Raw genomic sequence first — 27,073 nt, forward strand, 5'->3', positions numbered from 1 at the left:
ATAATTGTATTTTATGATTTAGCAATAATATAATTAAAATTAAATTAAATTATAATTAAAAAGAATACCTAATGTAAATAGCCTAGAAAAAAATTTATTTGTATTTTACTATGTACTCTTCTGCATATAAATTAATTTTTCTTTTGTAAAACATTAAATGTAAAAATTAAAAAGTGCAATACCAGTTTGTTTGTTATAATTTATTACTTTTTAAAATCGCTTATATATAGTACAATAAAAAATATATATTTTTTTTAAATTTAAGTATCCTTGAAATGAATTACTACTATTCTGCACAAACATCAATGTATCTAGAGTAAATAGTAAATTTTTTATCTCAAAATTAGGTCTATAAACCACATGCGACAAAAATTTATAAAAAAAATTCATCTAAACTGAGTCCCCTGCCTCCCCCCCCCCCCCCTCCTTACCCTGGGGTGTTTCAGCCCCGGGGATTTTGACCACCCTCTCTTTCTGGAAAGAGTGATACACCCTCTGTATGACTGTGCTGTTACATGACTATGCCAGGCACAGAAAGTGAATTATTTTTATTTTAACAACATTTTAATATATTTATTGTTATTTGTTTATTTTCCCGTGTTTAATGCTCTATATTTGTAGTTGGACGTATCTACGTGTGCTACACTCCATGACGTAGCCCGAGCTGACATGTAACAACAATTGACAAGACCCCTCTAGGGCACAATTGACTTTAACGGCAAAAGAAACTTTTCCCACGTATTTTATATAAAAGGATATTCATTGTTGGATTTATCATTTTAAATTTGTGACTTTTTGATATTTTCAGATGTATTGTTGGAAGTCAGTATTTGTTTTGAAGTGTATATTTACTTTAACGGTTGTTGTACTCCGGCCAATGGGAGGCCGAGTTACTTAAGTTAAGAGATTTAGAACTTAATTAAGAAAAAAGTTATGGAATGGTGACGGCGTTGATGAAATCGCCCGGGTTTCAATCCCAAATATATCAGACAATCTGCAAAGCTAAGTTAGATCATCCATGTGTAAGGGTGTTTATATCGACGTGTAATTAAATGTATGTAATTAATATAGGGCACATCCGCACTGATGTGTAATTAGGAGTGTATCCTGACGTGAGTAAAAACTGACTCATTATTTATTCGTCGTAAAAGACCGTTTTCCTGCATCGAATGTAATTCTATCCTGTTAACTACGAATAAAAACATAGTAAACAAAACTAAGTAAAGCCCTCCAAAGACAAACATTTTAGTCAAATTAATATTCTACATACATATCACAGTTCTTACCCAGAGGTGAAATGAGACTGGAATCTCATGTTTGTTCTACCCACACAACATACTGAACTAAAAGCCGAGGTATATTTTCTTAAATTAAACGTTAATGGTAATAAACTATATTTTCTTCGATCTAAGAGTGAGAACAACGGACATAATAAACTGAACTAATGAACTTTTGTTGGAGATTCATGTCTGCAACATATTTCCTGTTGTTATAAAGACATAATTATATACCACTTGCCAAGCCAAAAATTATATATATTTATTTTATTAAAGACCATCTGTTTAACCATATTTTATTTTATTATTATTTAATATTGTGCATGTTCAGCAACCCTATTTTTTCCATGTTTTTCACTCTACTTAAACATTAGATTTGAAATATTGTTTTTCTCTTATGTATTTTATTTCACTTGTTTTCTTTGATAACAAAGTGAATGTATACGTAGGAGTGGCGCCCAGTATAAATTACTAATACAAAGAGGTTACATCACATAATTAGAAGGAACATTACATGGCCCTGAATTTTGCACCATTGTATGTCATCTCTGACTCTGTCTTGCACTCTAGCGTTCACCAGCTGAGCAGCAGCCTTGGATTGATCTCAGTTGCTGGCAGAAAAAAAAATGAAATGCATACAAAATTATGTGTGTTTTAATGAGCGAATTTTTTTTATTTCGTATTTTCAAAAATGAAAAAAATAAAGTACCTACTTTGTTTTCAATCCTGAGAGATAATTTTTTGGGGGAAAGAGATTCATTAATGGTGTGCCGTATTTTCATTTGTGGGCACGCGTGGCGGTGTTTCCATTAGCGGGCAGGGCTTGCCCTGACACCGCCCCCGGCACAGGAGTCCAGCTCAGCTGCACCACGCGCACTGGCAGGGAGCCCATGTGCACCAGCGGCAAGTGTCTTATGTACTGCAGGGTCACGTACTTCAGCACGCACTGGCTCTCCAGTGGCTGGAACACCTCCTCGCTCCAGGGCGGCCTCTGCACACACGTGCCACACCAAGCACATCAACTGTGGAGCGAAGCAGCCAGGGGCTGCTCCAGGAAACATCCTCCAGGGACTACCATACAAAGCAAATGGGTGCATACCAGATATTTGGCTTGGAATATTTACAAATTTACTGTCCCAAATACTGGACTTCGGTAATTATATACAACTTTTAATTTAAGAAAAGCTTAACACATGAATTTAATATACAAGAAAACTTTACATACTCTCAAAAATAAAAATACAACAATATAATTTGTGATCAGGAGGAACTATTACCACCACCACCACCACCACCTTTTGAATCCACGCATACTAGCGGGACTGGGTTCGAATCCCAGATACAGACATTCTGATTTCTGCTTCCCTGAACCACTTTAGGCAAATGCTGTGATAATTTATTTCAATAGACAATGTCATACTAACTCTTCAATGATCCTTTTTTGTGTAGTTGTATGTTTTGTTACCTTCACGGTGTGAAGCAGCAATGTCTCTTTCAGGAAATCATAGGTCTCCTTTGCAGTCCTCCACTCCGAGGCCAGAAAGAATGCATGTGTTGCATACAAAATATTGAGCAGAATCATCTCTTTATACTCACTGAACGACATCGACCTGAAAAAATTATATGGTAGGAGTGGTGGTGTCACTGTGAGGTCAAGGATTTGTTAAAAGCAAACATTCTTTGCATGTCTTTAAAATTAAATACTATGAAATTCCAGAAAATAATCGTACTAAACTGTAAAATATTAAGATTAGCTCAAGATATTGATATAAATAACAAATATAAGATAATTTAGTGTCTAAAAACATTTCTGGTAACTGCCAGATTTTTTATCCTTTTGAAAACATGTTCATTACACCATATTATAAAGGCATCATATGATCCCCCTGAATCAGTACCACCACCCCTGCAACTATAGCACAAGTTGCGCATACTCACGAACTCTAATTATGGTATCCAAGCACTGGCGAACTTTCCTAAGTGTTTATACATATACAACACCCAATAACATTACATGAAACATTGGCGCAATTTTACTATTCTTTGAAACCATGTTGGTGCAAAACCCTTAGTAATCAATGCAAAGCAGAGAGTGTTAGTTTGCATACAACATAATATATGTAATGTTGCATTATTTATGAGTCAACTTGGAAATTATTCGTAGCCTATGATAGCTTAATAGATAGGGGTACATACTCTCGCAAAAAATAAATTTCATTTCAGTGCATGTGATGCAAAACCTATGTTCAAGTTGACTCGGTTGTAGGTGTTAACTAGCGTACACGACTTTTTACTCCATAGGCTAATAGTTGGTTCAAATTAAACTCAGGCATGTGTTTGCTTAAGAACATTCAATGTTAACATTAAATAAAAAATAAACACAAATGTTTCAGTGATGCTCACCTGGCAAACCTCAAACCTTCCCACAGAAGTTCCAAGAGAATCTCTGTTCTTGCGCTCTGGGCACTTGAAACTCCGAGCTTGCAGGCTGTAATCATGCACAACTAACAATCAGATGTGCTGGTATGCTGAGAACAATTTTACTGAAGAGAAGTGTATAACTGTTCTTGTCATATACTTTAGAAAGATTAAGGCCCTCGAAAATATTGAGAGTTAAATGTGGTCAAAACCCTCACAATAATTCATCCTCATTCATCCTTCCTTATGTCACCCAGAAAGATAGCTAAGGATTTTAAAAAGGGGGGGGGGGGCTTGCATTTTAAATTGTTATGACTTCCTTCTAATATCTACATAAAATAAAATATGGTATGTTAAATGTAACCTTATATTTTATATTAAAAATTTCATAAATGTAAATTATTTAACAATAATGAAGCTGTCTGCTTATGAGATTTTGAGTACATTTAGAATGTGAAACGTTTTTATGTATTAAAAAAATCTTGCGTCAGACTATCACAGAAGCACGGTTCCTGACCACTGTAATATAATTCTTGATTTTTTTTTTAAATTTAAACTGATAAATGAATGTAGAGCTATATCGAAACATGTATGTTGCACTATACAGATGTGTCTCCTGCCGACAAGTGATGCAGATACTTCTTAAGACACATTATACATTATGCTAAATGTTAGTACTAATGACAGTCCTTATGAGGATCCGATTGGGGACAGTCAATCCTGTAAGTTTGTAAATATAACCGTGGATCGGCCTCAGCTGTCAGAGCCGTGAATCTTTATTACATTACTTGAGAATGTAGCTGATGCCAGCATACATATGCGCGACCAATTAAAAAGAATGTGTGCGAGTCTTTCAGTAGGTACTCGCCAGTTATGTGTAACATCTAACCTTAGTAACGAGAAAAATCACAGTTAGGTTGAGTAGAGTTACGAGTAACTATGGTTGGCCCTGATAAATAGAAAAACTATGTATTAATATTATATGGAAAACTTGACTTAATATAAACATAAATAATTAATATCGTGGCTTAAAGACCTTGACAATTGCTTTAAAAATATAATTAATCCAAAGTTTAAAACAAATTCAGGCTAGCGACGGTTCCCATGTTTGGGAAAATTGCTGTTTTGACTGGTGCAGGCGGAGGCGAGTGCATTATTGAGATCGGCTACTGATGGGGTTGAGATCGGGCTTTCAACCCTGTCATGAAGTCCGACATACTATAATTCCAAAATGCCATCGAGTGCCCTACTCTTGAGCCCTCTCCAATTTTTTTTTACCACCAAGCACCCCACTCCTCATCGTTGCACTTTCCATTGTTCTCTAAGCAAAACACTTTTATTACATTACCCAACTTACTCTGTCAGTTATAATAAAGATATACTTCAGTAATGTTTCTGTGACCTCACTTATTAAGGACACTGGGTGTGTCACATTGTTGCCACTGTGAGTATCGAATCATGAAAACATGGGATCAGCCTGGTTGAATGCAATGAAAAGGTGTAGCTTCCTAGAATTTTTGATGAACCTTGGTAGCAGAAGCGCAAGAGTGCCGAAACAGATCATTTATGTAATTTTATGTAATATGCATGTAGGTATTGTGGTAAATAGAATGTCTTAACTTGACGTCGTCCGGCCGAAGGCCACCCCAAAGCCCGACCTGCACCCACCAGTATCCGACCCCGCTAACAGAACGCACCCCTAGCTATGGCCCACCCGAGTCAGGCGAGCCTTCGATGCCAAGGTAGAATCAAGGGCCGTGTCTAATTATTGAAACACCTCGACTTCAGTTCACTAATATTCAAACATAATTTAATAATAACCACACTAGTTATTAAAACCCCTGCCTAAGGAAAGTGCGTCGCAGGAGTGCCCGAGTCACGTGTGAATTTACATTAACAAGTTTGTGAGTGCCTCCTTTGCGGCCTTCAGCCTTAATTAAATATAGTGTTGTGTTAACGTAAATATTATCTCCCTGTTTTGTATGTGTAACTAGCCACTGGAGCAGTCAACAAGTGACTAACAGTCTCTAGTGTGACTCTTATTATTTAAACTTAAATGTACGTAAATTAGTTAACAATTATTATTAAGAGTATCTGCCAATCAAGTTAATTAACACTAATTAATGTACGAATTTAGAGCTACTCTCAGCTTCTTGTTAATAAAATAATTTCCGAATAACGGAACTTCAGTAACTTTGGCGCGAAAGAACCCTGAGACGTTCCCTCGCGTCAAGGGCAAACGCCAGTACCGAGCGACTCGCGGACCGGGGCGGACGTGCGTTCCATGGGGAGCCATCATCCTTTGTCCACACCGAACCGTACTTCTGGTAAATTTAGTCATTCAATCCAAAAAACTTTTTCTACATTTATATTAACTCCCCGTGCATCCCCGGTCCTTTTTACGGTGTAGGGCCTAACCCAGCCGCTTAACTATATACTCCCCGCATAAGACATTACACGGGGCAGTTCAACATGCGGCACGGGTTGACTCCCGCTACCAAGGGACTTTCACTCAGGTCGAGTGCACAGGCGCCGACGACAGCTATGTATAAACTTTATCACTAATTTATTTGCGGTCCGCGATTCACAAAGGTGAATCCGGGCACTGCCAAGTTAGCAATTTTCGGGATTGGCCGCCTCCAATCAAAATCCCCCTTAACCTCGGCTGGCGTAAGGGTTTAATTAGTGACATATTGAAATAACTGTAATTTTGTAGGGTAATTCTTTGTGCGATGTGCGAGTGTAATGCAAGTGTAATGTAAGTGTAATTTGCGTCTGTAATCATTCATATAATTAAAAGGCCACTCCGCAACCTCTGCCAGCAACAACATAAATCTCGAGTTCGTGTTGGTTATTGTGTTAAGCCTCCCCATCCCAGCTAGGAATCAGCATACTATGCTGCACAGGGCATGTGATGTGATCTCAGCTAGGGGACCCTCCAACCACGAACTTCGCCGACGGTCATAGCAGGCCACGCAGGGGCAATGCACCTACGAGACCCAATTTTGGTTAAACGCTGAGCTAACCTGGCGCCCTCCCGGAACACATTTTCAATCAGAGCCAGTTTCCCGCTAGGATACACACCCGGTCTCGAACACGAGAACCCGGACGATGGCAAACTCAAATATACACATGTGAGTATACATGTTTAATATGCATGTATATATAAAGTTATGTTAGTACAAACAAAGCTCACCAAAGCACTGGATAACATCCTTCTTAATTTGCCTCAAGTTTTTGGGTAAGGTTAACTCGCCATGCTGGAAGGGGTACGCCAGACATAACGCGGGCTTCTCGCAGGCTGCATCCTCCTTGAATGCTTGAATTATATGAGGTGATGGTGTCGCTGTTCGGAATGGTTGAGACTGTACTATTTCGGGGGCCGATACACTTCTGGAGACAGCAGGTTGGCTCTCACTTTTTACGAGATCTGACTCTGATCGTCTGCGGAAAGCTGAACCATCGTGTCCATTCAATGCCTGCTTGCAGGACAGAGCAACAATCGCATTCAGTTTAAGATTACTACGAATTGTATACACTATAATTGCATTTGAAGCTTATATGTCAAATTTATGATTTTGCAAAAATTGTTCATAAATATAGTATAACATAATATCAGCATGGGTAATTGTTAAGAGTATGTGGTTTTGGTTTACGATGAATACACTTGTTAATTAATATAACCTACCATTTATACTTTTTGTCGGTTTCTGATGAAGCACTATTTAATGAGCCACCTTCTTTATTCTATGTTAAATAATCACTTTAAGTATGATAGAGTTCATTCAGTCACTCTTGAAGTAAAAAGTTAATAAATTTTATTTTATACATTTTTTTTTTTTTAATGTTTAGAAAGCTGCTGACAACTTCAGTATAATGTTATTCGTTTTTGAAAACTGATTGACGAAAACATAGTTAGGAAATAATACAATAATATTTCACAGCATAGAGTAAATATCATATCTTAATTAACATAAAGCTTTTCGTTTCGTATCCTACGACAATAAAACCCATCGAAGTACGAAAACAGATTTTTGTGAATGGTTGATTATTTTAGTTCACTTTAGAAATTCATATATTTCATGCTCAATGCTCTTTAAAAACCGTAGGCCTCAAATAGCAACCATGTAATTTAAGTTTTGAGCTGTCATCCCGTTGTCATTTTAAAGAGAGAAAAAAAAGGTAAATAATAATATTAGCGGTGTTTTTTCTGTGAGAAAGGTAGGATTATTTTTTTAAAGATACATATTATAAGCTCTGAGTTAAATTATTTCAGGTCAGATAAGATAAAACTACAACGTTTGTGTACTTAACATACGAAAATAAATACGGTATTTAAAATTGTGTCTGTGTCTGTACCTTTGGATTTGTTTTTAAGTGGTTTTCTTTTACGTCCTTATTTTACAAACTGATTAGCATGGAGTCAATATGAAACGCCTTAAAATATAATTGCATGTCTGTGAAGGATAACGAGGTGTTATCTCATTTAAGGGGAATCCCATTTATTCATATTGCTCCGGTACAGTTTTCGAATTTTCGTATCCAAGTTTATCCCTTGATCCTAATCGCATGATCCTGAATACATTGATCCTTTGATACATGATGCTTGCTTTTAATTTAGTACACTTAAAGATCCTGAATACAACAAAATTGCGATGTAACAATGATTTATGATCGTTTTATATCAAATAAAAATCCGAAAATGATTATTTTTTGCTTCCTTACATTGTTTGTATAGTATTATTTTTATATTGTTAAAATATAATTCTTAAATAGGAGGGTGTTTGCTGTATTTAGTTGCATTTTATAGTTCATTTTCAGTTATGTCAGTCATCCAATGTAGCTATAATCTATGGGTTGGAATTTCATTATGTACATAATTTTTCAGAATGTATTTCTTTACACATACAGTGAAACATTTTATTACTTGTATTATTGTACTAGTTAATAGAAAACGAATTGATTTAATAATTAGCTGTTTTGTTGTATTTTTCTTTTAAATTAACTTGAATTATTCTATTTTATTTACTTTTTTTCTAAATAAAATCTGTATAATTTTATATTTGATTGTGCGGAAATGGAACTGAAGCTCTGTCCGGACACCTTACTCAATGATTTTGGTTAAGAGCCTGGAAACTTGCTGTACATCTTGCAGCACTCGCAGTCATCTGTTATTTTCGCATGCCATCGAGTGGTGTTCCGAGCTGTGATTCCGTCCACGCGGGGCACGGGCGGACGGGGACGCAAGCGCGCGGGGTCCTGTTCCAGGCGACATGCAGAGGCTCGGCGAGAAGGGCAGCCCGGCCCCGGACAGCTTCTCGGAGGAGCAGCTGCAGGTGTACGTGAAGCAGATGCTGGGCGGCCAGCTGTTCAGGGGGAACTACCGCGAGAGGAGACACGTGCCGCAGCTCGGGGGCTACAGGTGGGCTTCCTCGCGACTGCTACCCATTGCTTACGCTTACGCCTGCGTCTGTGTCTGCACTGGTTCATTCTCATGATGAGTATTGGTTTCTACCCATCTACTTTTTGACGTGACGTCTAATAAATCGATGGAACACCGGTTGTACACACGAAAAAGTGTCCCGTTACATACATTGTCCCGTTACACACATTGTCCCGTTACACTGTGTCCCGTTACGCTCATTGTACGCTTGCACCGCATCTATCTCTCTTCCACTCAATTGGAACAACCATCGATTTGACTTTTTCGAGGCACATTAAACTTGAAACACTCCCATTTGTTTCCTACTTTTCCTATCATCGCCCTGTCCTTAACAGAATAACACAGATTGGAAGAAGTTAAATAGCAAACATGTATCAAAGTTATAGTTAAAATACATAATCTGTTCATTAAAGTAATAAACATTTTTGAATTAATGAGTGCAAATAAAAGTAAATTTATCAATAAAATTGTAGATTTCATTTCACTCCTTCTTTGTATCCATACAAAATAGTGATAATTCAATGAAAATGATTCAATTTTATTCTTAAAAGTATGCAATAATTTCATCAATGTTTTGTTAACACGTCACGTTAAACTATTGTCCGTAAACCTTCTTTACATACAACCAATTTTTTTTACAGTATTTAAGTTTAAAATGTTTTGTTTAATTTTATTGGTTTTAGTCATGTAAATATATGACTAATAGTGATTAAAAAATTACTAGTTATTAACCGTTGAACCATTGAAAGATGGTCCTTGTTTAAGACAATGCCGAGAAATTATTGTGTGCGTACGAACAGAGGTGTATCTCCGCCCCTTCCCCCTACCCCTGAAATTCTAAGAAATCATTCAAAAAAAATGTATCATTCTCATCAACAAAAGAAAATAATTTGAAAGCAAACGGCGGACAAAGCGGTTTGTTTTATCCCCTCCCTCCCCCGAAATTAAATTCTCCGTATGCTCTTGTGTGCAAAGTGCTTACACAATGGATTTTTGCTATTCCGAATCAAACATATTTAAAAATCTCCTTAAAAAAAAGTGTTAATATGTGAGAAAATAATTTCTATTAACAGAGAATCAAATATTGTTATTATTATTATTATTATTATTATTATTATTATTATTATTATTATTATTATTATTATTATGCTGTTTATGGAGTAATATTTAAAGGTTTTTATTACAATCAACACAGCATTTCAAACAACAAGAGTCAATGAAAAAGTATTTAATTCCAAAGACAATACATAAAATATTATTTTGTGTTATAATTACAGGAAGGGGTATGGCTTGGTTCAGTATTAGCAATCGTAACTGTACTGCCAAGCTTGTAAGATGTGTTTGTTCAACAGGAAAGACTTTTTATGTAAATATATTGTCTTGAATTAATTATTTTTTTTTTTAATTCTCAGACTAGCCTACATTAACATAGCCGAAATAGGCTCTAGTCCCGATTGATGTGATGTTACGAGGTACTACTGTACAGGGGCGAAGCCAGGGGGGGGTGGGGGTGTGGGGTTCAAACACCCCCCCCCCCTCCTTAGCACCAAATCTTTAATTAATTTCTTATTCATCACTCAAACAAATTTCATATTAAAATTAATAAAATTTTTACCATTACAATATTTAAATTTAAGAACCAAAAACTGCTAAAATAGCACTATGTTACACCTTAAAATTCAAATTTTCCCGTACCCACCGCTTTAATACGGAGAGAGAGGGGGGGGGGGGGCATGCTGGGCATGCTTCTTAACACCCCCCATACACAAATCCTGGCTACGCCACTGCTGCTGTACACAGTAAAGTGTTTGTAGATTGTGAAGCCTTATCTCGTCGTACACAGAGAACTGGCCTGTGTGTGTGTGTCATCAGGGATGTGGTGGAGTTGTGCGGGACGGAGAGGGACTTCAGGGATGCCCTGGAAGCGGCACAGGAGCGGATGCTGCGACACTACGGCCCGGGCCGCGTCTGGACCGGAATAACCATTGCAGGTGATGCCCCTACGTCCCGCCACGCAGCCCGCATTGCCGTTGCGCCGTTCTCCGCTCACACTTGACACTGGATTTGACTGTCGCCATTTGTAACCTTACACTGTGAATGAGACTTGAGGCAGGTTATATACTCGTCCTGATCAGTTGCGAACTTTCTAGTTCTTCTGAAGACCTTGTGAAGTGGACCTTTGAGTGAACATCAGTGTCCACATCTGCACGTGTGCAGCATATATGAAAAAACAAACAAAAAAAAGCATTATCCCCTTTGTCCAGCAGCAAATAAAAGTATTATATTTCATACAAAAACATCTTTGGATAGAAACATTTTGAAATTTGACTTCTGTCAACAGAGTAGAGTAAACTGTCGATTGTCCGTGTTAATCGGGATCTACCAATATCCAGAAAATTAAAATCCTGTAATAAAAAACAAACAAATAATCTGTTTCACGGTAAGTGCGGCCCTGGAATTATTCATCGCAGCATATATTTGTCTTCAGTAGAATTCTGAGCACAAGTTAAGTATTTCTGTACTGTGTGTGTGCTTATTGAACGTAAAAAATACGGCACTGTGTCGCCATGCTGTCTTTCTCTTGTGTGCTGTTCCAGAGAATTCTTTCAAGTAGTTATATATTAAGCTATGTGTAGGGACAGGTACTTTTCGCGATCGCGAATCACCGTCGTTATTTCACGAATTTGGCCCTTTTTTTAAAAAAAAAAAAAAAAAAAGGTGAATTTTGCGATTTTCCACTGTTTCGTCGCGAATTTGGTCAAAATGTCATTATTTGAAGCTTAAATTGCCACAAACACATATAATTTAGATATAATTAATCTTCCGTTCGTAACACCAGCGCACCAATAAAAAAGAAAACAATAAAACAATACATAAAAATACATTTCACCGTGCCGACAACATTTCTTGGCAAAACTAGGTAAACAATTTATTTTCTCCAGCCATAACCACAAAAACCTCATTCTGTGGCAATAATATCACGGCGAGGTTAACGGCCACAGATGACGGTAATCCAGGACCGTTTATATTTTGCATTTTAACATAACAAGCTTCAATATTTGTTTCTCGTGTCACGAAGTTATCAAAACAAAACGCGTTACTCAATAAACGTGTTACCAACGTAGCAGTACGAGAATGCGAGAAAGAACACGAACGTTTACGAACAATCGATTGTTGTTCAATCATACGATCAATCGTGTACGGTAAATAAAAACGATACCGCATTCGCAACGCGTAAATTTTGTTATCAACAAAAATTACAAGTGTGTTTTTTCTTCATAATTTACTTAACCATAAAATACTTCAGGCAATTTTAAACTGCAACAAACAAATTGATGGATGTATGTATTTTTTTTTTTTTCGGTTGTGTTAGGTTACTGCACATGCATGCATTTATTATTGTTCGGTGGCTATTCGTTGCGGTAACTGAACGAATATCGTGTTGACAGTTCTCTCGCTGCTTCGCGATGTCGAAGTATGACATAAACGCACTAGATAGGGCCAAAGAATTTTCTTCTGATGGTCTCTATTCAACAGATAAGGCAGTTTTATTTTGTAAATACTATAATTGCAGGGTCAGTTGGGACTGTAGAGACTCAATTGTTAAGCACATAAGCAGTGAAAAGCACAAAAAGTCACGCATTTCTTCCACTGCTACTGTAGCACTGCAGCATACTATTGGTGTTTGTGCGCAGCAAGCAAAAAAAAAAAAAAAAAGGAAAACTGAAGCGCTTCGTTTTGCTATGGAGACCACTGAGGTGTTCCTCAAAGCGAACATCCCACTTCATAAATTTCAGGACCCCACTATTTTAAGCTGAATGAATAAATACGTTGAAGGTTTGTATTTATGCCTAAGTTTCATCAATATCTGTAATCTTGTAGTGGCTTAAATTTAGAAGTTCTCAAAACCAAACCCAACTTAAGCTAGTTGGAAATGGGCATTTTAAAACTAACCTAAGCTAAACTTACCAAATATAAAATAAGACTTACCTAAACCAACCAAACCTAAAACTAAACAAACCTAACTTTTTTGGCCTAGCATACCACCTGAGTTAGGAATATATTTTATTGACAAACCTTCCCTCTAAACCCAAAAGTTTTGACATTCTGGGTGAGTAGCTATTCTCCTTGTCTTTAAAGCTTTTGAGTTTGAAGAGTTTTTCACTTCTAAATGTTAGTTTTAAACATTTTGATCAATCTTAATTGAGTTCATTTAACTTTTTCTTAAAAAAGGTATGCTTAGATACATTTCGCCGCTTTTTTTTCTCACCGCTTTTGGCATTTTTCCTCGCCGCTTTTCGCATTTTTGCTCACCGCTTTTCACTAATTTTATTCACCGAAAAGTTCATGTCCCTAGCTATGTGTTATAAAGTAACTTTAGTTTTATAATTAAATACGCAAATAAATATAATTTTATAATAAAATGTCAACTTTCCATGGTCACTATACAGTACTGCGACTGCTTCAAGTTTGTTGGCTCCTGCATGCGGATAAAACAAGGTGGTTACCTTATTTTCTTTATCAAAAGATGATTACATTACTTATCACCTCCCTTCACTGGCTGTATTATTCAGTCATTTTTCTGTAATTCATGGCGGGGTGAAAACTGATTTTTCGCATTGTGGTGTATTTGGCCATAGCAGCAATTAGCTTGTGGGTTTTACTCTGCGTGCTTCTGTTCCCAAACCTGTGACTTGCGTCATTGCACTTGCGTCATAGGGCACTGTATGACGGATACCTTTTCAATCCACTAAAAGGTGTTGTAATGTATCAGTTCTAGCCCTGCACCAGCGTAGTGCAAGCGAGAGGGTGTTGTGTTTGTTGCGCTGGGAGCACACTGAAGGGCGTGATGCATGCGTGGCAGGGCCCACGGACCAGCCGTGCCTGCACGTCAGGCTCGAGGACGTGGCGTTCGGTCACTACTGGTTCCTCCTGAAGAGCGTCAAGTTCACCGGCCCGGAGGTGGTGCTGCGGCTCAAGTGCCTCAGGTAACTGGCTCTTAGCTGATTCGTGAACAAACTTATCAGGGGCGTGAGCATAATTTCATTTCAGGAGGCGGGGTGGAACCACTTCGCCTGCTGTTTTGCTTTTTTATTTCTTGCCTTGTGTTGGTTTTGAATCCCCGGAAAAAATTTTTTCTTTTTTTAAATTTCTGTTCCTTAATGCACGGTGCCAGTCACACTGTAAACTAAATGTAAGAATTGTGGAACCTGCCTTCTGTGTTCAGTAAGTAGTTTTGTATTTTGCTCGTGATATAGAAATCAAGATTCGTGACTTATGCAGCCTATGCTGTAAGGTGGTGCCACTGACGAGAGTAGCTGAAGGGACGTGTGATGCCGCAGGCCGCTGGGCGAGGCAGAGGCGCCCGCGGAGGGCCGGCCCGGGCCGGAGCGAGACACGGACTGGAGCGCGATCCTCGAGGAGTGGAAGCACGCCCTGTCGCGGGGCGCGAAGGCGGCCCTCGCCGTCGGCAACGTGCGCCAGGCGGTGGTCTTCCTGGCGGTGGTGGCGGCGGGCCTGCTGGCCGGGGCGGTCCACTCGGTGCGCCACCTGGGGGACTTCTCCCTGCGGCTGGTGCGCGAGCTGTCGGGGCTGGTGCGCGCCCTCACGCCCCTCGCGCTCGCCCTCGTCGACTTCCTGGCCAAGTGCGTGGGCGGGCTGTACCTCCTGCTGGCCCTGGTGTTCCGCGGCCGGGGCCCCGCGCCCCCGCCCCCCCGCCGGCCCGCCATCAAGTACGGTCGCGCCGACGGCCGCTGGTAGCGTCACGTTTGAGCAACCTCCTTCGAATTATCTTCTCGCAGTCCTGTTTTTAGTTCATGACCATTTTAATTCTACACTTATCCACCTTTCCCTGTCCCATTGTGTTTCATTGGAAACTTTTATGATCCCCGAATATTTGGATATTTGTCTCACTACAAAACTTGTAAAATTATGTTCTGTTGTTAAACACAGAAGAAAAAACTGTTCAATCATGTATGTGCAATATTGACTGTACTCTGGCATTGTTAGTTTGTGGTTGGGTAGCCATTTTGATGAAAATTAAAACGGGACGAAGAGATTGTACCAAAGACCAAAGATTGTACAGCTGTGGTAGAGTCTTGGGCTCTTATTTAATCTGCAGGTTAGCGTAGCCGGATCATTGTAAGCCTTCCAATTCTCTGGTAAAGGAAACCTATGCTTGGATTTTGGAATTTTGCATAATCGTGCTGTTTCTTTATTCTTACGGTTTTGTGGAATAACAGAATCACTGCGTGCTAGCTGTGATTGTGCGCATTGGCGCTGAGGTAGCTCGGAAAATTTATTAGGTTTTTTGCAGAAACAACATTGTCACTGATCTCTAATTTTTCAGGAAGAACTATCAATACATTTGTAATTGTTGCATTAACATTTTTATACATTTTTTGTGTGTTCTTGATCATAATTGAAATTTAGCGTAGCTTAGGAGAAAATAACAGTTATAGGTTGCCTTTTTTTTTTAATTAATAAATGCTATTTTCTGTTATTTTTCTTCTTCTGAAGTCAAAACATTTCAATCACCAACCTTAATGCAATGTGTGTTGCATAAATCAAGAAATTGCACAAAAAAATAATTTTAATACTTAAATTACATATTATGTTCACACTTGTGCTGGCCAGTTTTACAAATCTTAATAAAAACGTGAGAGATTTTCTCTAGAACATATCAATTGCATATTGCAATAGTCGGATGTCACTCTGTGTTGGCAATTTATTTTATAAACACATTCATTTCTCATTTCTTGCTGCTTTTATTATTAAGCAGAAGCATAACTTTATTGTCAGAATTAATTTTCAGTTTATAAACTTACAGTAAATGACATCACTATAACTGCAATATCAACCTCAAACTCTGGGTTTAAAAAAAAGCATTACCTCTTGAAACACCAAAACATTCCATCTTTACTTGTGATTTACTATCCTTGATAGTTTCCGTGGTAGATATGGGTAATTTAGTCAAAGAGTTCACTAATGTATCTGCAATAAATTATGGTTTTCACGATCATCTGAAGCTACGTAATGGGCTGACTGATGTTTCCTTTGTTTCAACCTGCGTGCCTACATTTAACAGAAGTTGAATTCATGCTCAACTCAAAACAGCCAAAATAGAAACTTGTGTTGTTTCTGAAATAACCACTTAATTTTTACAAGTTAGTGAAAATAATTATATCTTCAAACCCCCGTATTGTCACGTGTATGGCTGTTAGGCTTGAGTAATAAATATTTTGTGAAATCTTTAACCAGTTTGCAAGACTGCGTGTATCTAATCTCACAGTTGCAGTATTGGAGGGAAACTGTTGTAATCGATAAGCAGTTGTAGGTGGCTGTAAGGGTCTCTTCTTTGCGTCCTCGCTTTCTGTTCCAGTAACTTTCAATAATCCTTTTTTAAAAATAATTTTGTATATTTAATGCAAAAATGATAATGTGGGCACTGTAGGAAAAGGCTGATTCTTTTAATTAGAGGTTTCATTTGATAAGTTTGTGGTGGGTCATTTTACAAAGTGTCAAGTATTATGTGTTTGTTATCACTCTAATGCTAATGTGTGTTTTAGTTTGAAAATTATTTTATGTAAAAAAATTTTTTTTAACATTTTATGATATCCACTGATATACATTCTGTTTTGACAACTTTATTTTTCTTGATATGATTGGAAATTTAAATTTAATGCAAATCCAACCAAAATTTTGTCTCGAGTATTAAAACAAAATAGGTTAAGTGTTTTTGGAAAACTGTCAAGATATTCATAAAGTATAAACTCATTGACCAGTGCATTTAAATTTGTAGAAATATTCCAATTTTTTTTGTTTTTCAGTAGTTAAAATTGTGTAAAACATTAAAGGCACATAATTGAGCAATTCAAATAAATCTGATTCACTAATTATAGTTTCATTAAATTAGATTTGGAATTGGAACTTAAGAGATACAAGCACCTAATTAATGATGTAGGTACCTTGTTGAGATGATGTTGAATTCCTGAACAACGATCTTGCAGGATATTTTATATTAATGTACATATGGTTAGCTTTAAATGTGTGTGTGGTGTCTGTTGTGTTGCAGCTGTGATGCATTTATTTTTGTACAGTGCTCAGTATGAGGTGTTGTGTATTGCTTCAGTACTGTACACAAGAGTTTGCACTTGCTGTGAGAGATAGTTGACTGTTATTATTAGTTCTTTTTGCTGTATGGACAGTTACTAAAACAATGTGAATCTTCAGTGTCCTTTGTAACTGACTATACATTCGGTAGGTGAATTCAGAAAGATGTTATGTATTTTTTAAAAGTTTATAATGTTAAAAAAATAATAATTTGTAGTTGTGATTTTATTAGTAACCCCTACCTTTTACATCCCTTTAAGAATGGATATGTTGTAAAGATTCCAGAATAGTGGAGGAGTAATTAAGGGGCCCGCCTCGTCAGGGGTGTATGTGTGTTAGTGAGGCGGGATGATAAGCGTGACGCTCGCTGGTGCTTCCAGCGTGGTATAGCCTCTAAGCGCAAGGCTCTGAACTGGCGCGCATTTGTCTCGTCGTCACAAGATAACTGTGAAATTTGAGCGGTGACCGTAACATTATATGGCGGAGAAATGAAGATAAAGGTGTTATGCAAGCCCCTTAAGTACTTTCAAGATCTGTACTGATTGTTTTATGCCTAAAAATTACTCTGAAAACACGCGTTTTAGGCATTTTAACGCTTCTAAAATTACAGTTTAAAAACTTAATCTGAAATTAAAAGTACTTTTCGGTCCTCAGCGAACTCTTAAATGCTATTCGTTAATAGGCCCCACTCGGATATCTTGAGTAGTTTTGAAATTGCGTTGTTTTTCCTGAAGCTCTGCACACCGTATGTGTGCCCAGGTAGGCGGGCCCCTTAAGTCTGGCTTCTTATTTCTGAACTTTTGATGTGGACAGCACAATTTTGGGTATTAATGATCAAAGATGAGTATTTCAACAGCTTGTTCAGTGCAGTGTATTCTGTCTATGTAGTTGTTAGGTGTACGAGAAAAAATTGCCTGATAACATTACATAGCAGTAATATGAAAATAGCAGATCCCCTAATGTGCATGAAAACATTGACCGTGCATAGATCATATCACTAGAATGAGCATTAGGGTACATCAACTACGTAATCTGTTTCTTACCTACTATCACAACTCTTGCACTGTAGGACTTTGACAGTTTAGCCCAGCAAATGTTTTATGTAGAAGTTACAATCTGCAAAGCATTGTGAGGTCTTCAGGGTGCTATCAGATTATGTAAAAAAAAAAAACTGCTCATGATATTGCTAGCAGGTCCTAATGAAAATTTATTTCAATTTTATTCTGTTCGCATTGTGCACCACTTCCCCTCAATTCATTTAAAATGGGTTTGTATTTAATTAGTTTGAGACATTGCCTAAGATGGCCTGGTAAGATTGCGATTAAATAACACTATTTTGGTGAAAAAAGTACTGGTATTGAACATTTTAATGTTTAATTATAGATAATCTCTTATCTATAAACAGGATTATAAAAATCAGAGAACTAGTCTTGTTTTAAAAAGGAAATTTGCCTAAAAATATCACCATAAAATCCTTTCTCCGGCATTACTGAACATGCTGAATAAAGCTTATCCCTAATTGTGTAAGCTCAAACTTCATACATATATAAAACCCTAAAAAGTATCTTGATATACTCAAATAAAAATTTGTGTACTAGCTGATATATGTGACACTTTTTTTCTATTTATTTGTTACACAGCAAGCAGGTCTTGATAAATATGTTTTTTGTAACACATTACATAAATGCTTTATGTATTTTACAAAATAACTTTATGTATATAATCAGATCAACGAAACCATTATCAGGCTTTAAAATGCTTGGCCAGGTTTCTTTCATTTGGTTCCACACTACTACATATTATGGTTCCATATGTATCTTATTTTCAGTTCACTGAATTAATTTTTCTTGGTCCTGCCCCTGCCTCTGTTTCACAAAGTTGCACGAAAGTAAGAAATTGCACACAGTTCCAAGCAGTGACAGTCCTCAGCCCATAAACTCTTTATTTGGCATTTCTAATTGTACAGACATGGAATGAACGAGTGCTACAAGTGGAAACAGGAACCGACACGGAGTGCTCCCGGCCGGGAAGGAGTGGACGTGTGCCGCCTCACAGCTTGGCAATGCCCACCACGCCACACGCCAGGCGCGCGCCCGCGTTGCCCGTCGACTTGCTCAGCTCGTGCCCGCCCTTGCCCAGGTCGTCAGGGTCGGCATGCACCTGCAACGAGGACACAGAGTAACCAGGAGGTTCGTGGGGACCAGGGGCGCAACAACAGGGGGGGGGGCAAGGGTATTTTGCCCCTCCCCACCCTCTGAAACCATGAAGTGGGGGCAAACGGGGGCAAAGAAAGTGCTGTGTAATCAATTTTCAGATAATAAAACTCCTTGAATAGCACCATTTTCCACCTTGAAATACAAATTATCCCCGGGGGAGGACCCCCGGACCCCCCACTTCAATAGGGGGGATCGATGATTCTTTATAAAAAAAAAAAAGGTATATTGCCCCATCCCCCCCACCCCTTAGGAAATTTTGTTGTTGCGCCCCTGGTGGAGACCAGACCCTCCACTTGCAAGATTTAAAAAAAAAAAACTCAAGCCAAGACAATAAGAAAACTGCAGCAACTTAGCTACACAAGGTCACAGAGTTTATTTTGGAAGGATTATTGTAATCCTTTGAATCCAAGCCGATGGGTTTCATGATGTGACCAATTGCATCGCTACCTGACCTCACCCTTGGGCACCAAGTGGGCCTGGCTAGGTCCACTTGGCCGGCCCTGTCTCGGGACAAAAGGGGCACAGGTTGACCAAACCCACCACGAGCGTCCTGCCGATGATGCTGAGCGGGCCCTGCAGGGAGATCTGCTTGTCGCAGATGTCGACCTTGGCCACGCCGTTGCCGCCCGCCTCCACGTTGCCCAGGTCCCCCGCGTGGCGCTCCGCGTCGCCCGGCCCGCCGTGCTCCTTGCCGTGCGGGTTGAAGTGCGGGCCCGCGCTTATGCAGCCTGCAGCATCCACCCCGCCCACACTTCGGTCAACCTTCACTACCTTCTCCAACACAAGTATTTTTTAAAGGGCCGAGGATAACATTTTCTGGGTTAATGTCAGATTGGTGGTTCTTGGCAAATAATAACCTCCAAGTCAACATAAATATGTAGTTTTGCATGCCAGGAATGGGTAAATATGTAGTTTAGCGGTATTTTCAGAAAAAAAAATGTTAAAAATCCGAAAATACTTTTATTATATGCTCTTTAACTTCCTCTTTTCATTAAACCCGGCTGAGATAAGAAATTCCAAATACTTTAGGAGATATCGCCGTTCTTATTTTGCAATAAAAGACCTGTACAATCATTCGACCGTCGCAATTTTTTTATTTTGCAGTGTCTTTGTGAATGCCTAATTAATTAAATTGGTCGATTAGGTCAGGTCAGTTACATTATAAATACTTTCAAACTAAGTGAACATTAAAAATGTGAATTAATTGTAATGATTGTTTAGTTTTTAATTATTTATAATGTAATTGACCTGACCAAACAAACCGGTACAAAGGATGAACAGTAGGAACTCACGTAATTTTTTTTTTTTTTACTTAATACTTGCGCAACAATATTCAAATAACAAATAAAACATTAAAATTTGAAATGTTAAAAACTCACCTAAGTTAGAGACGGGTACAATTCCTTTGCCATTAGTAGAAAATGATTTAGTCGTTCACCTATGTCGCGAAAAAAAAAAATTCAAACTCGGTATTGGTATGGTATTGTGATGAAAATTTAAAAATTTGATATCTCCTAAAGTATTTGGAATTTCTTATCTCCGCCTGGTTTAATGAAAAGAGGAAGTTAAAGAGCATAGAATAAAAGTATTTTCGGAATTAAAAATTTTTTTCAACAAATATCGCCTTGCTATGAAAATTAAAATTTTTTATATCTCCTAAAGTATTTGGAATTTCTTATCCCCATCGGGTTTAATGAAAAGAGGAAGTTAAAGAGCATATAATTAATGTATTTTCGGATTTTTAACTTTTTTTTCTGCAAATACCGCTAAACTACATATTTACCCAGGAATGTACAATGAATGATTATGCTGCCTCACTCACCATTGGTGTTGTCCCCAAACTCATGGATGTGGAAGCCGTGCAGGCCCTTCGACAGCCCTGTCACCTCCCCGGTCACTTTCACTGGGGCGTCTGGGCCCTGCAGCACACATCAAAGCCCCCTGGGTGTCACACCCGCCCCACAACAATGCTAGTCACACTGCACATTTACCTGACAAACTGGCAAAGTACTGCTTGGCCTGAAAAAATGCTGCTGAGTAGTTTAAATGTCACTAACCTAACCAACCATTCATAGTATTTTAAAAGTGACTAACCTAAACAACGGTTCAAAGCAGTAAACTAATTCAAATGTCATAATGATGTTAAACAGAATAATTAAGCAGAATGACAAACTCAAAAACACTATTTTGAGATTTTTATTTAGCTATATATTTTCAGAAGTGCACCTACTCTAGAAATTATCTAAGCCATAGCTTCTGGAATATAAAGTGAATAATACGTTAAAAGAAAAGCTCGTCAGGTTAGCTCAGGTATAGTAATAGGCTACTTAAAAATTAAAACTTTAATAAATTACATATTTTTAACGTAGCTGACTATGCCAACCTTTCATATTGTTGTTATTCTACATATTTCCTACAATGTAATTTACATTTAATTAAATTTCTAAAAAGTACGCAAAAATGTTTCACCCAACAATATCACACGAAAAAAAAAATTACGGCATTGACGAAATTAATGACCAAGGTAAACGGGCGTACCCCGAGAAATACAAATAACGGTAGCGTCCGTCACATTTCCCTCTAGAAAAATACCCTGATTCGACTCCGCCGGAGATTGAACCCCGATCGCCTTGATGGGAGACGTGGACTCCCGAGAAAACGGTGGGAAATTCGTTCATTTAGCAGCCCAGAGGTAATAAAACAACAAAAACTGGAAATGTGGTCAAGGCAATAAACACCTTGCTATCTAGCTTATGCCCTTTTACAATGACAATTAGAATTCTATTTCCAGTAAACACCTTTGGATATTTGAAAACAAACATTTAAACTTACAACTGTACCTTTCCTCAACTTATAAAGTAATCAACTTGTAAGTCCAGATAATAGGATTACGTAAATAAAACACTTCTATACAAACTAATTTTAACTTACATCTTGTTGGAAAAAAACAGTTCCTTTAACTTCACCGGTAAGAACGCAAACTGCCTTGGTCATGATTCTTTTCTAAAGAAAAGTATCACAAAACTCTCCCTGCACTACTTGTACGTCAATCCTTAATACCTAACTCAGGCTTTTTAAAATTGCTAGGTAATGTTCCAGCGTACGATAAGAAAGAATGACTTGCTGAACGGCAAACGATCGAAAACCACGCAAACAGCGACCTTGAATTATGTTTGGAGGACTTTCCAACTGCAGTGAAATCAAATATGTATGGAGAAACACATAAACAATTTTTTTTACACACCGTAACAAAAACGTTAACGGATAATTCGCTTTAGTTCAACGAATGTTTCCTAACACGGTTAATGCTTAATCATTAATAAAACATTATGTTATTAAGAATATTGGAGGATTTAAATTCTGGAAAAAAAAAATCTGTAAACTGCTTATTTACAATTGTTTGTATATCCGAAAGTGGTATGTTGAATGTTTCGAAACGAGTGTTCGCAAAATAGTTATTTGAAATTGAACAAATAAAAAAAGGACCACTTTTCTGTTCTGTAAACTAATTTTTGTATTAAAATAAATGAAAAGTGTAATGTAAAATTAGTAGCGATATATTTTATATCTTTATTGTGGCTCAAAACTTACTGATACTACCAGTGGTGATTTCGGATATGATAACACTCGCCAATACACCTCTACATGCACAGGCCGTTATGTTCCGTTGTCGCCACGCCGTCTACCCCTGGTTATTGTTGGTGTGATTGTAGTCTATCCAAGACGCCAACCAGCGATTTGTGGATTGCTGTGCGCTAGTATTCAGGTGGAATGAGACTCGTCTCGGGGCGTGACATCACCATGTGGCCGGTAGGCTGCAGGTTTTGTGCCCCGGCAGAGATCCCTAATGTTTTACTAGCCACACGGGATGCTATGATAAGATTGAAAAAACGGTGCTTCTGGTTATTTTGAATTTTTTTTTATCAAATCACAGTACATGTGCTGTCTGTGGAAATGGTCTGTCACTCTCACATAGACTAAGCTCGTACTGCCGTCGCCCGGGTCTCGTGTTCGAGACTCGGCGGTGTTCCTAGCGGGAAGGCTGTTCTGTTGCGGGGAAACGTGTCCGGGAGGGCGCCAGGCTAACGCGGGGGTTAGCCACGAGGTGGGTCGTGAGGTTCGAAAGCCCCTGCGTGGCCCACTAGGAACTGCGGCGATGGTGATGATGCTAGGGATCCCTAATGCCTGTTGCCCCACTGGCCCTACACAGCATAGGACGCTGATCCCTAACGGGATTGGTGAGGTTTAGAAATGATATACACGGTTTGCACTGTCGTTCGCACGTCACGCACAGAGTGTGCGGAGTGGATTTTTAATTACGTTGGCAAATTACACGGCACTTACAATCACACAAATTCCCTAACATAAAGTACATTGTCCATTACACACGAGGCGCTCTGACGCGCCGTCACTAACGTTATGCCCTCACGCCAGTTGCAGCTGAGGGAGAGTGTTCGATTAGAGTCGGCTAATCCCGTAATTGGTAAGCTGCGACGCGCGGGCCCACCTGTGTGGACCGCGGCTCGCTGTTAAATTAAGAACACGTCTACGATTGGATGTAGCTAGTGCCTGTGCACTAGGCAATTAAGTAAAGTTCTGTGGTGGCGGGAGTCGGCCCGTGCCGTATATTGCACGGCCCCACGTAATGCGTTGTGTGGGGCGTGTTAAATTGACGCGGCTGGGTTAGGCCCTACACCGGAAAAGGACCGGGCGCACACAGGAAGTATTTAAAAAAGGTTTCGGTTGTGACTATAATTACCAGATTGAAGATCGATGAATACAAAGAGATGATGGCTCCCCGTGGGACGTGCGTCCGTCCCGGTCCGCGAGTCACGCTGTACTGGCGTCTGGCCCTGGCGCGAGGGGAGGGGTGAGCTCCCTGTCGTGCCAGAGTTTCTAAAGTTCCGTTATTTGTAAAAAATTACGTTAATAATAAAAAGCAAGTGGCTCTACATTCATACAATAAAACTTAATGATTAACCTAATATCTATATATGTTTTAGAAATGACATTTAATAAGTTTGTCTAAAATAAGTTTGAATATTAGAGTCTGACGTCGTACCGACCATGGCCTTTAAGCCCGTGCTCCGCACCGCCAGTACCGTATCCCGTTTTCGGAGCGCGCCCCTTGCCCAGCCGGATTGAGTCAGGCGAGCGCCTCGGGCGTGACCCCAATAGACAACAAACCAAATTAACAGTCACCGCGGCCACTGGCCTTAATTAAAATGCCCGTGAATGTTGGAATAGGAGAAGTCCCTCTAAAACAATTCACAGTGGGACAACATGGTAGTAAATTTACAGTCGCCAACTTGATGTCACATTTTAAATAATTAAATACATTAAAACTATTGTTAAGCCTTAAGCACCAATTACCAGGTGCTACATTTTAATTGGGCCCCTGGAACATGTTTTAACTGGTAATGTAGTAAATTAAATTAATATAAGTTTTTGACGCCGACTCACAAAGAAGAGAAAGTTTCTCTTCCTTGCGAGGCGGCCATGTCCGGCAGTCTCGAAACACTCCGCGCCGGGAACAGACGTGTGTCCGTGGGCAGCATCCAAGTTTCTTTCATTTTATTACTTTTTATTCTGTACTAAATCTTTAAATTTAAAACCTTTTGTTAATTCACCGCTGCCCACGTCGACTCGGCGCGTATTTTGCGGAGCCGGGCCTATCCCGACCGTCTTCAGTGTGATACCGCAATATGTATCGTAGCACAAAATGTACAGTACTGGCCGACTCCAGCGAAAGTGTTTTAACTTGACGCCGCCATCAGTGCTCCCTCTGAGAGCACAGGCCGTTATGTGTCCTCAACACCTGATCAGTGCCGCGCCTCGAACGCGCCCGCACGCGCAACGTAGTGCAGTGCCCCGAACGGCGTGACGTCAGTCACGGCCTCCTACGTGTGCAAAGCGCCCGGCCGGGTGTGGCACTGCGCAAGGGTATTGTTTATTCATGCATTTGATAAAAGAAACAGAAACTAATAAGTCTAAGACCATTAATAATTATTGTTAATTTAACTACCATTTTATAAAGGGTTATCATTCACAAAACTGGCCGAAGTCATCTTCCCGCGCTACGCAGTTTTCCCGGGGAATTTCCCCCCTCCCTGGCCCCGGCGGCCAGGGAGGTTAGTCAGTCGCCATCCAGCACTCGCATGGGCCGGCAGCCCACGCACGGGGAGCCTTCAACTTTCGCGCCAACATCCTGTAACTGCAATAGGTAATTATAGCCAAACCGTTTTTATATCAGCTCCCCGGTCGGCCCAAATCGGCCGTTAGCGACCCGCGCGGTCTATTAATAAAATGTGTAGTCCATCAGGGACTTTTTATATCCTACGTAACTAACTAGGTGGCCCACCGTGGCACCTGCGCCTCACGCTATAACGCCCCACCTCGGGACATAGTTCATTGCCCACGCAGGGCGGCACTGCGCCAAACGCGACCACAAACATACGGACGAGTCATCAACTGGGGCATGCCACGGCCACGTGTGTGATATCATACAAGATTCCACCGTGTCCGTACCCAGCTTAACGTGGCCCTCGCCACTTCGCGGAATAGCCGCCTTTGCATATCCTCCTGTGCGGGACTAACCACAGTGATTTAGTGTAATGTGTTATTTTAAGTAATTTGCGGGACCTATCGCCCACGCACTTCGCGTTACGTCCGCGTACATTCGCATAAGCCAGAACAGGTTCATCGTGCGCGGAGCTTAGGTCGACGATGAAGCGGCCAGTTACGTGAGCGTGTGACGTGTAGATTGTGCTACGCAATAAAACAGCTACAAGTACGTGTGTGTTTCATTAATCAGGCGTCCTGGGAGGCCATAACAGCCTGGGGGGCCCTTTGTCGCCACGTCCCTGCCTACAGCCACGAGGCCAGGAACCCCACCCTTGAGATCCAAAATTAATCAAACAGTTTAAATTCTCGTAGAATCAGATCAGGCAACGGGGATGGCGTCATACTTAAGGACGCCGTGCATATGCCTGCCGGCTGCACACACGTAAGTGTTTCGCCGAATTTAGGAGCCCGCTCATAGAGCACCCCCTGCACCCATTAATGTTCGGCGCTGGCCGTCTCCAGCGAGCATCGACCCGCGTCCCGCGAGACTGCCGCGGTAACCATTAATGTCGCGTAGCGTTATGTTTTTTCTGTATTAATCGTGTAACGGCTAGACGTCGCCAAGTGTTGGTGAGAGTGTTTGTAGCGGGACTAGATTAAAGGTAATTCTCACCAACTCGTGTATACTAATTTTCCGGAGTCTCCCGTCCTCCACACGGCCGAGCGGCCTTCACAGTCAAGAGAGAACCATTCAGGGTAGATTCAAGCCGTGTACCTGGCGGGGCACGCGGGGGCAGAGTACCCACGACCCAACATCAACGGCCTAGCAGTCCGCTAGCCGGGCGCCCCTCCAGACAACAAGAGCACCGCGACGCCCGTAGCGCCCGTCAGGTACCCCCCGGGCCTTTCACATAGGTCGGGTGATGGCAAGTCATGCTGGAGACTGTCTGTTTCCTGGTAACTACTCCAGTGGCGAATGATAATGCTAATTTGGGGCGGTTTGCATTACGTCACACGTTTCACTACCGAATTTAGGCTGAAGG

At 39.8% G+C, this 27,073-nt stretch overlaps 3 protein-coding genes across 5 annotated transcripts; 1 reads left to right on the forward strand and 2 right to left on the reverse strand.

Annotated features, from left to right (window-relative positions):
• Positions 1–1,913: 1,913 nt before the first annotated feature.
• Positions 1,914–7,687, reverse strand: LOC134537468 (uncharacterized). 2 transcript variants are annotated; one of them, XM_063377933.1, is made up of 5 exons: positions 7,384–7,687; positions 6,892–7,174; positions 3,681–3,765; positions 2,743–2,887; positions 1,914–2,268 (listed from the first exon to the last, which is right to left on the reverse strand). In XM_063377933.1, the coding sequence occupies exons 1-5, from the start codon at positions 7,384–7,386 to the stop codon at positions 2,056–2,058; spliced, it is 729 nt and encodes a 242-aa protein (XP_063234003.1). In that variant the 5' UTR covers positions 7,387–7,687; the 3' UTR covers positions 1,914–2,055. The 2 variants fall into 2 exon arrangements, with proteins under 2 accessions (XP_063234003.1, XP_063234004.1); XM_063377934.1 differs by lacking the exon at positions 6,892–7,174 and having other exon boundaries at positions 7,384–7,658.
• A 48-nt stretch (positions 7,688–7,735) lies between these two features.
• Positions 7,736–17,466, forward strand: LOC134537467 (uncharacterized). Of its 2 annotated transcripts, none has more exons than XM_063377932.1 (5): positions 7,736–7,916; positions 8,964–9,117; positions 11,011–11,129; positions 14,003–14,126; positions 14,481–17,466. In XM_063377932.1, the coding sequence occupies exons 2-5, from the start codon at positions 8,969–8,971 to the stop codon at positions 14,896–14,898; spliced, it is 810 nt and encodes a 269-aa protein (XP_063234002.1). In that variant the 5' UTR covers positions 7,736–7,916; positions 8,964–8,968; the 3' UTR covers positions 14,899–17,466. The 2 variants fall into 2 exon arrangements, with proteins under 2 accessions (XP_063234002.1, XP_063234001.1); XM_063377931.1 differs by having other exon boundaries at positions 7,737–7,877.
• A 1,690-nt stretch (positions 17,467–19,156) lies between these two features.
• LOC134537469 (superoxide dismutase [Cu-Zn]) lies at positions 19,157–22,701 on the reverse strand. The gene is made up of 4 exons (XM_063377935.1): positions 22,398–22,701; positions 21,289–21,385; positions 20,007–20,194; positions 19,157–19,410 (listed from the first exon to the last, which is right to left on the reverse strand). The coding sequence occupies exons 1-4, from the start codon at positions 22,458–22,460 to the stop codon at positions 19,300–19,302; spliced, it is 459 nt and encodes a 152-aa protein (XP_063234005.1). The 5' UTR covers positions 22,461–22,701; the 3' UTR covers positions 19,157–19,299.
• Positions 22,702–27,073: the final 4,372 nt, after the last annotated feature.

The sequence above is a fragment of the Bacillus rossius genome, chromosome 12, assembly GCF_032445375.1.
Source record: "Bacillus rossius redtenbacheri isolate Brsri chromosome 12, Brsri_v3, whole genome shotgun sequence".
Lineage (NCBI taxonomy): Eukaryota > Metazoa > Arthropoda > Insecta > Phasmatodea > Bacillidae > Bacillus > Bacillus rossius.

Coding starts and splice junctions, on each gene's coding strand:
- LOC134537468 (XM_063377933.1), bottom strand. Junction 3,766..6,891: donor GGATGTTATCCAGTGCTTTG/GTGAGCTTTGTT, acceptor GCATGATTACAG/CCTGCAAGCTCGGAGTTTCA. Junction 2,269..2,742: donor TGCTGCTTCACACCGTGAAG/GTAACAAAACAT, acceptor ACGTGTGTGCAG/AGGCCGCCCTGGAGCGAGGA.
- LOC134537467 (XM_063377932.1), top strand. CDS start 8,969: ATGCAGAGGCTCGGCGAGAAGGGCAGCCCGGCCCCGGACAGCTTCTCG. Junction 9,118..11,010: donor CCGCAGCTCGGGGGCTACAG/GTGGGCTTCCTC, acceptor GTGTGTCATCAG/GGATGTGGTGGAGTTGTGCG. Junction 11,130..14,002: donor GACCGGAATAACCATTGCAG/GTGATGCCCCTA, acceptor CATGCGTGGCAG/GGCCCACGGACCAGCCGTGC.
- LOC134537469 (XM_063377935.1), bottom strand. CDS start 22,460: ATGACCAAGGCAGTTTGCGTTCTTACCGGTGAAGTTAAAGGAACTGTT. Junction 20,195..21,288: donor GTTTGGGGACAACACCAATG/GTGAGTGAGGCA, acceptor TGGATGCTGCAG/GCTGCATAAGCGCGGGCCCG. Junction 19,411..20,006: donor TCATCGGCAGGACGCTCGTG/GTGGGTTTGGTC, acceptor TCCTCGTTGCAG/GTGCATGCCGACCCTGACGA.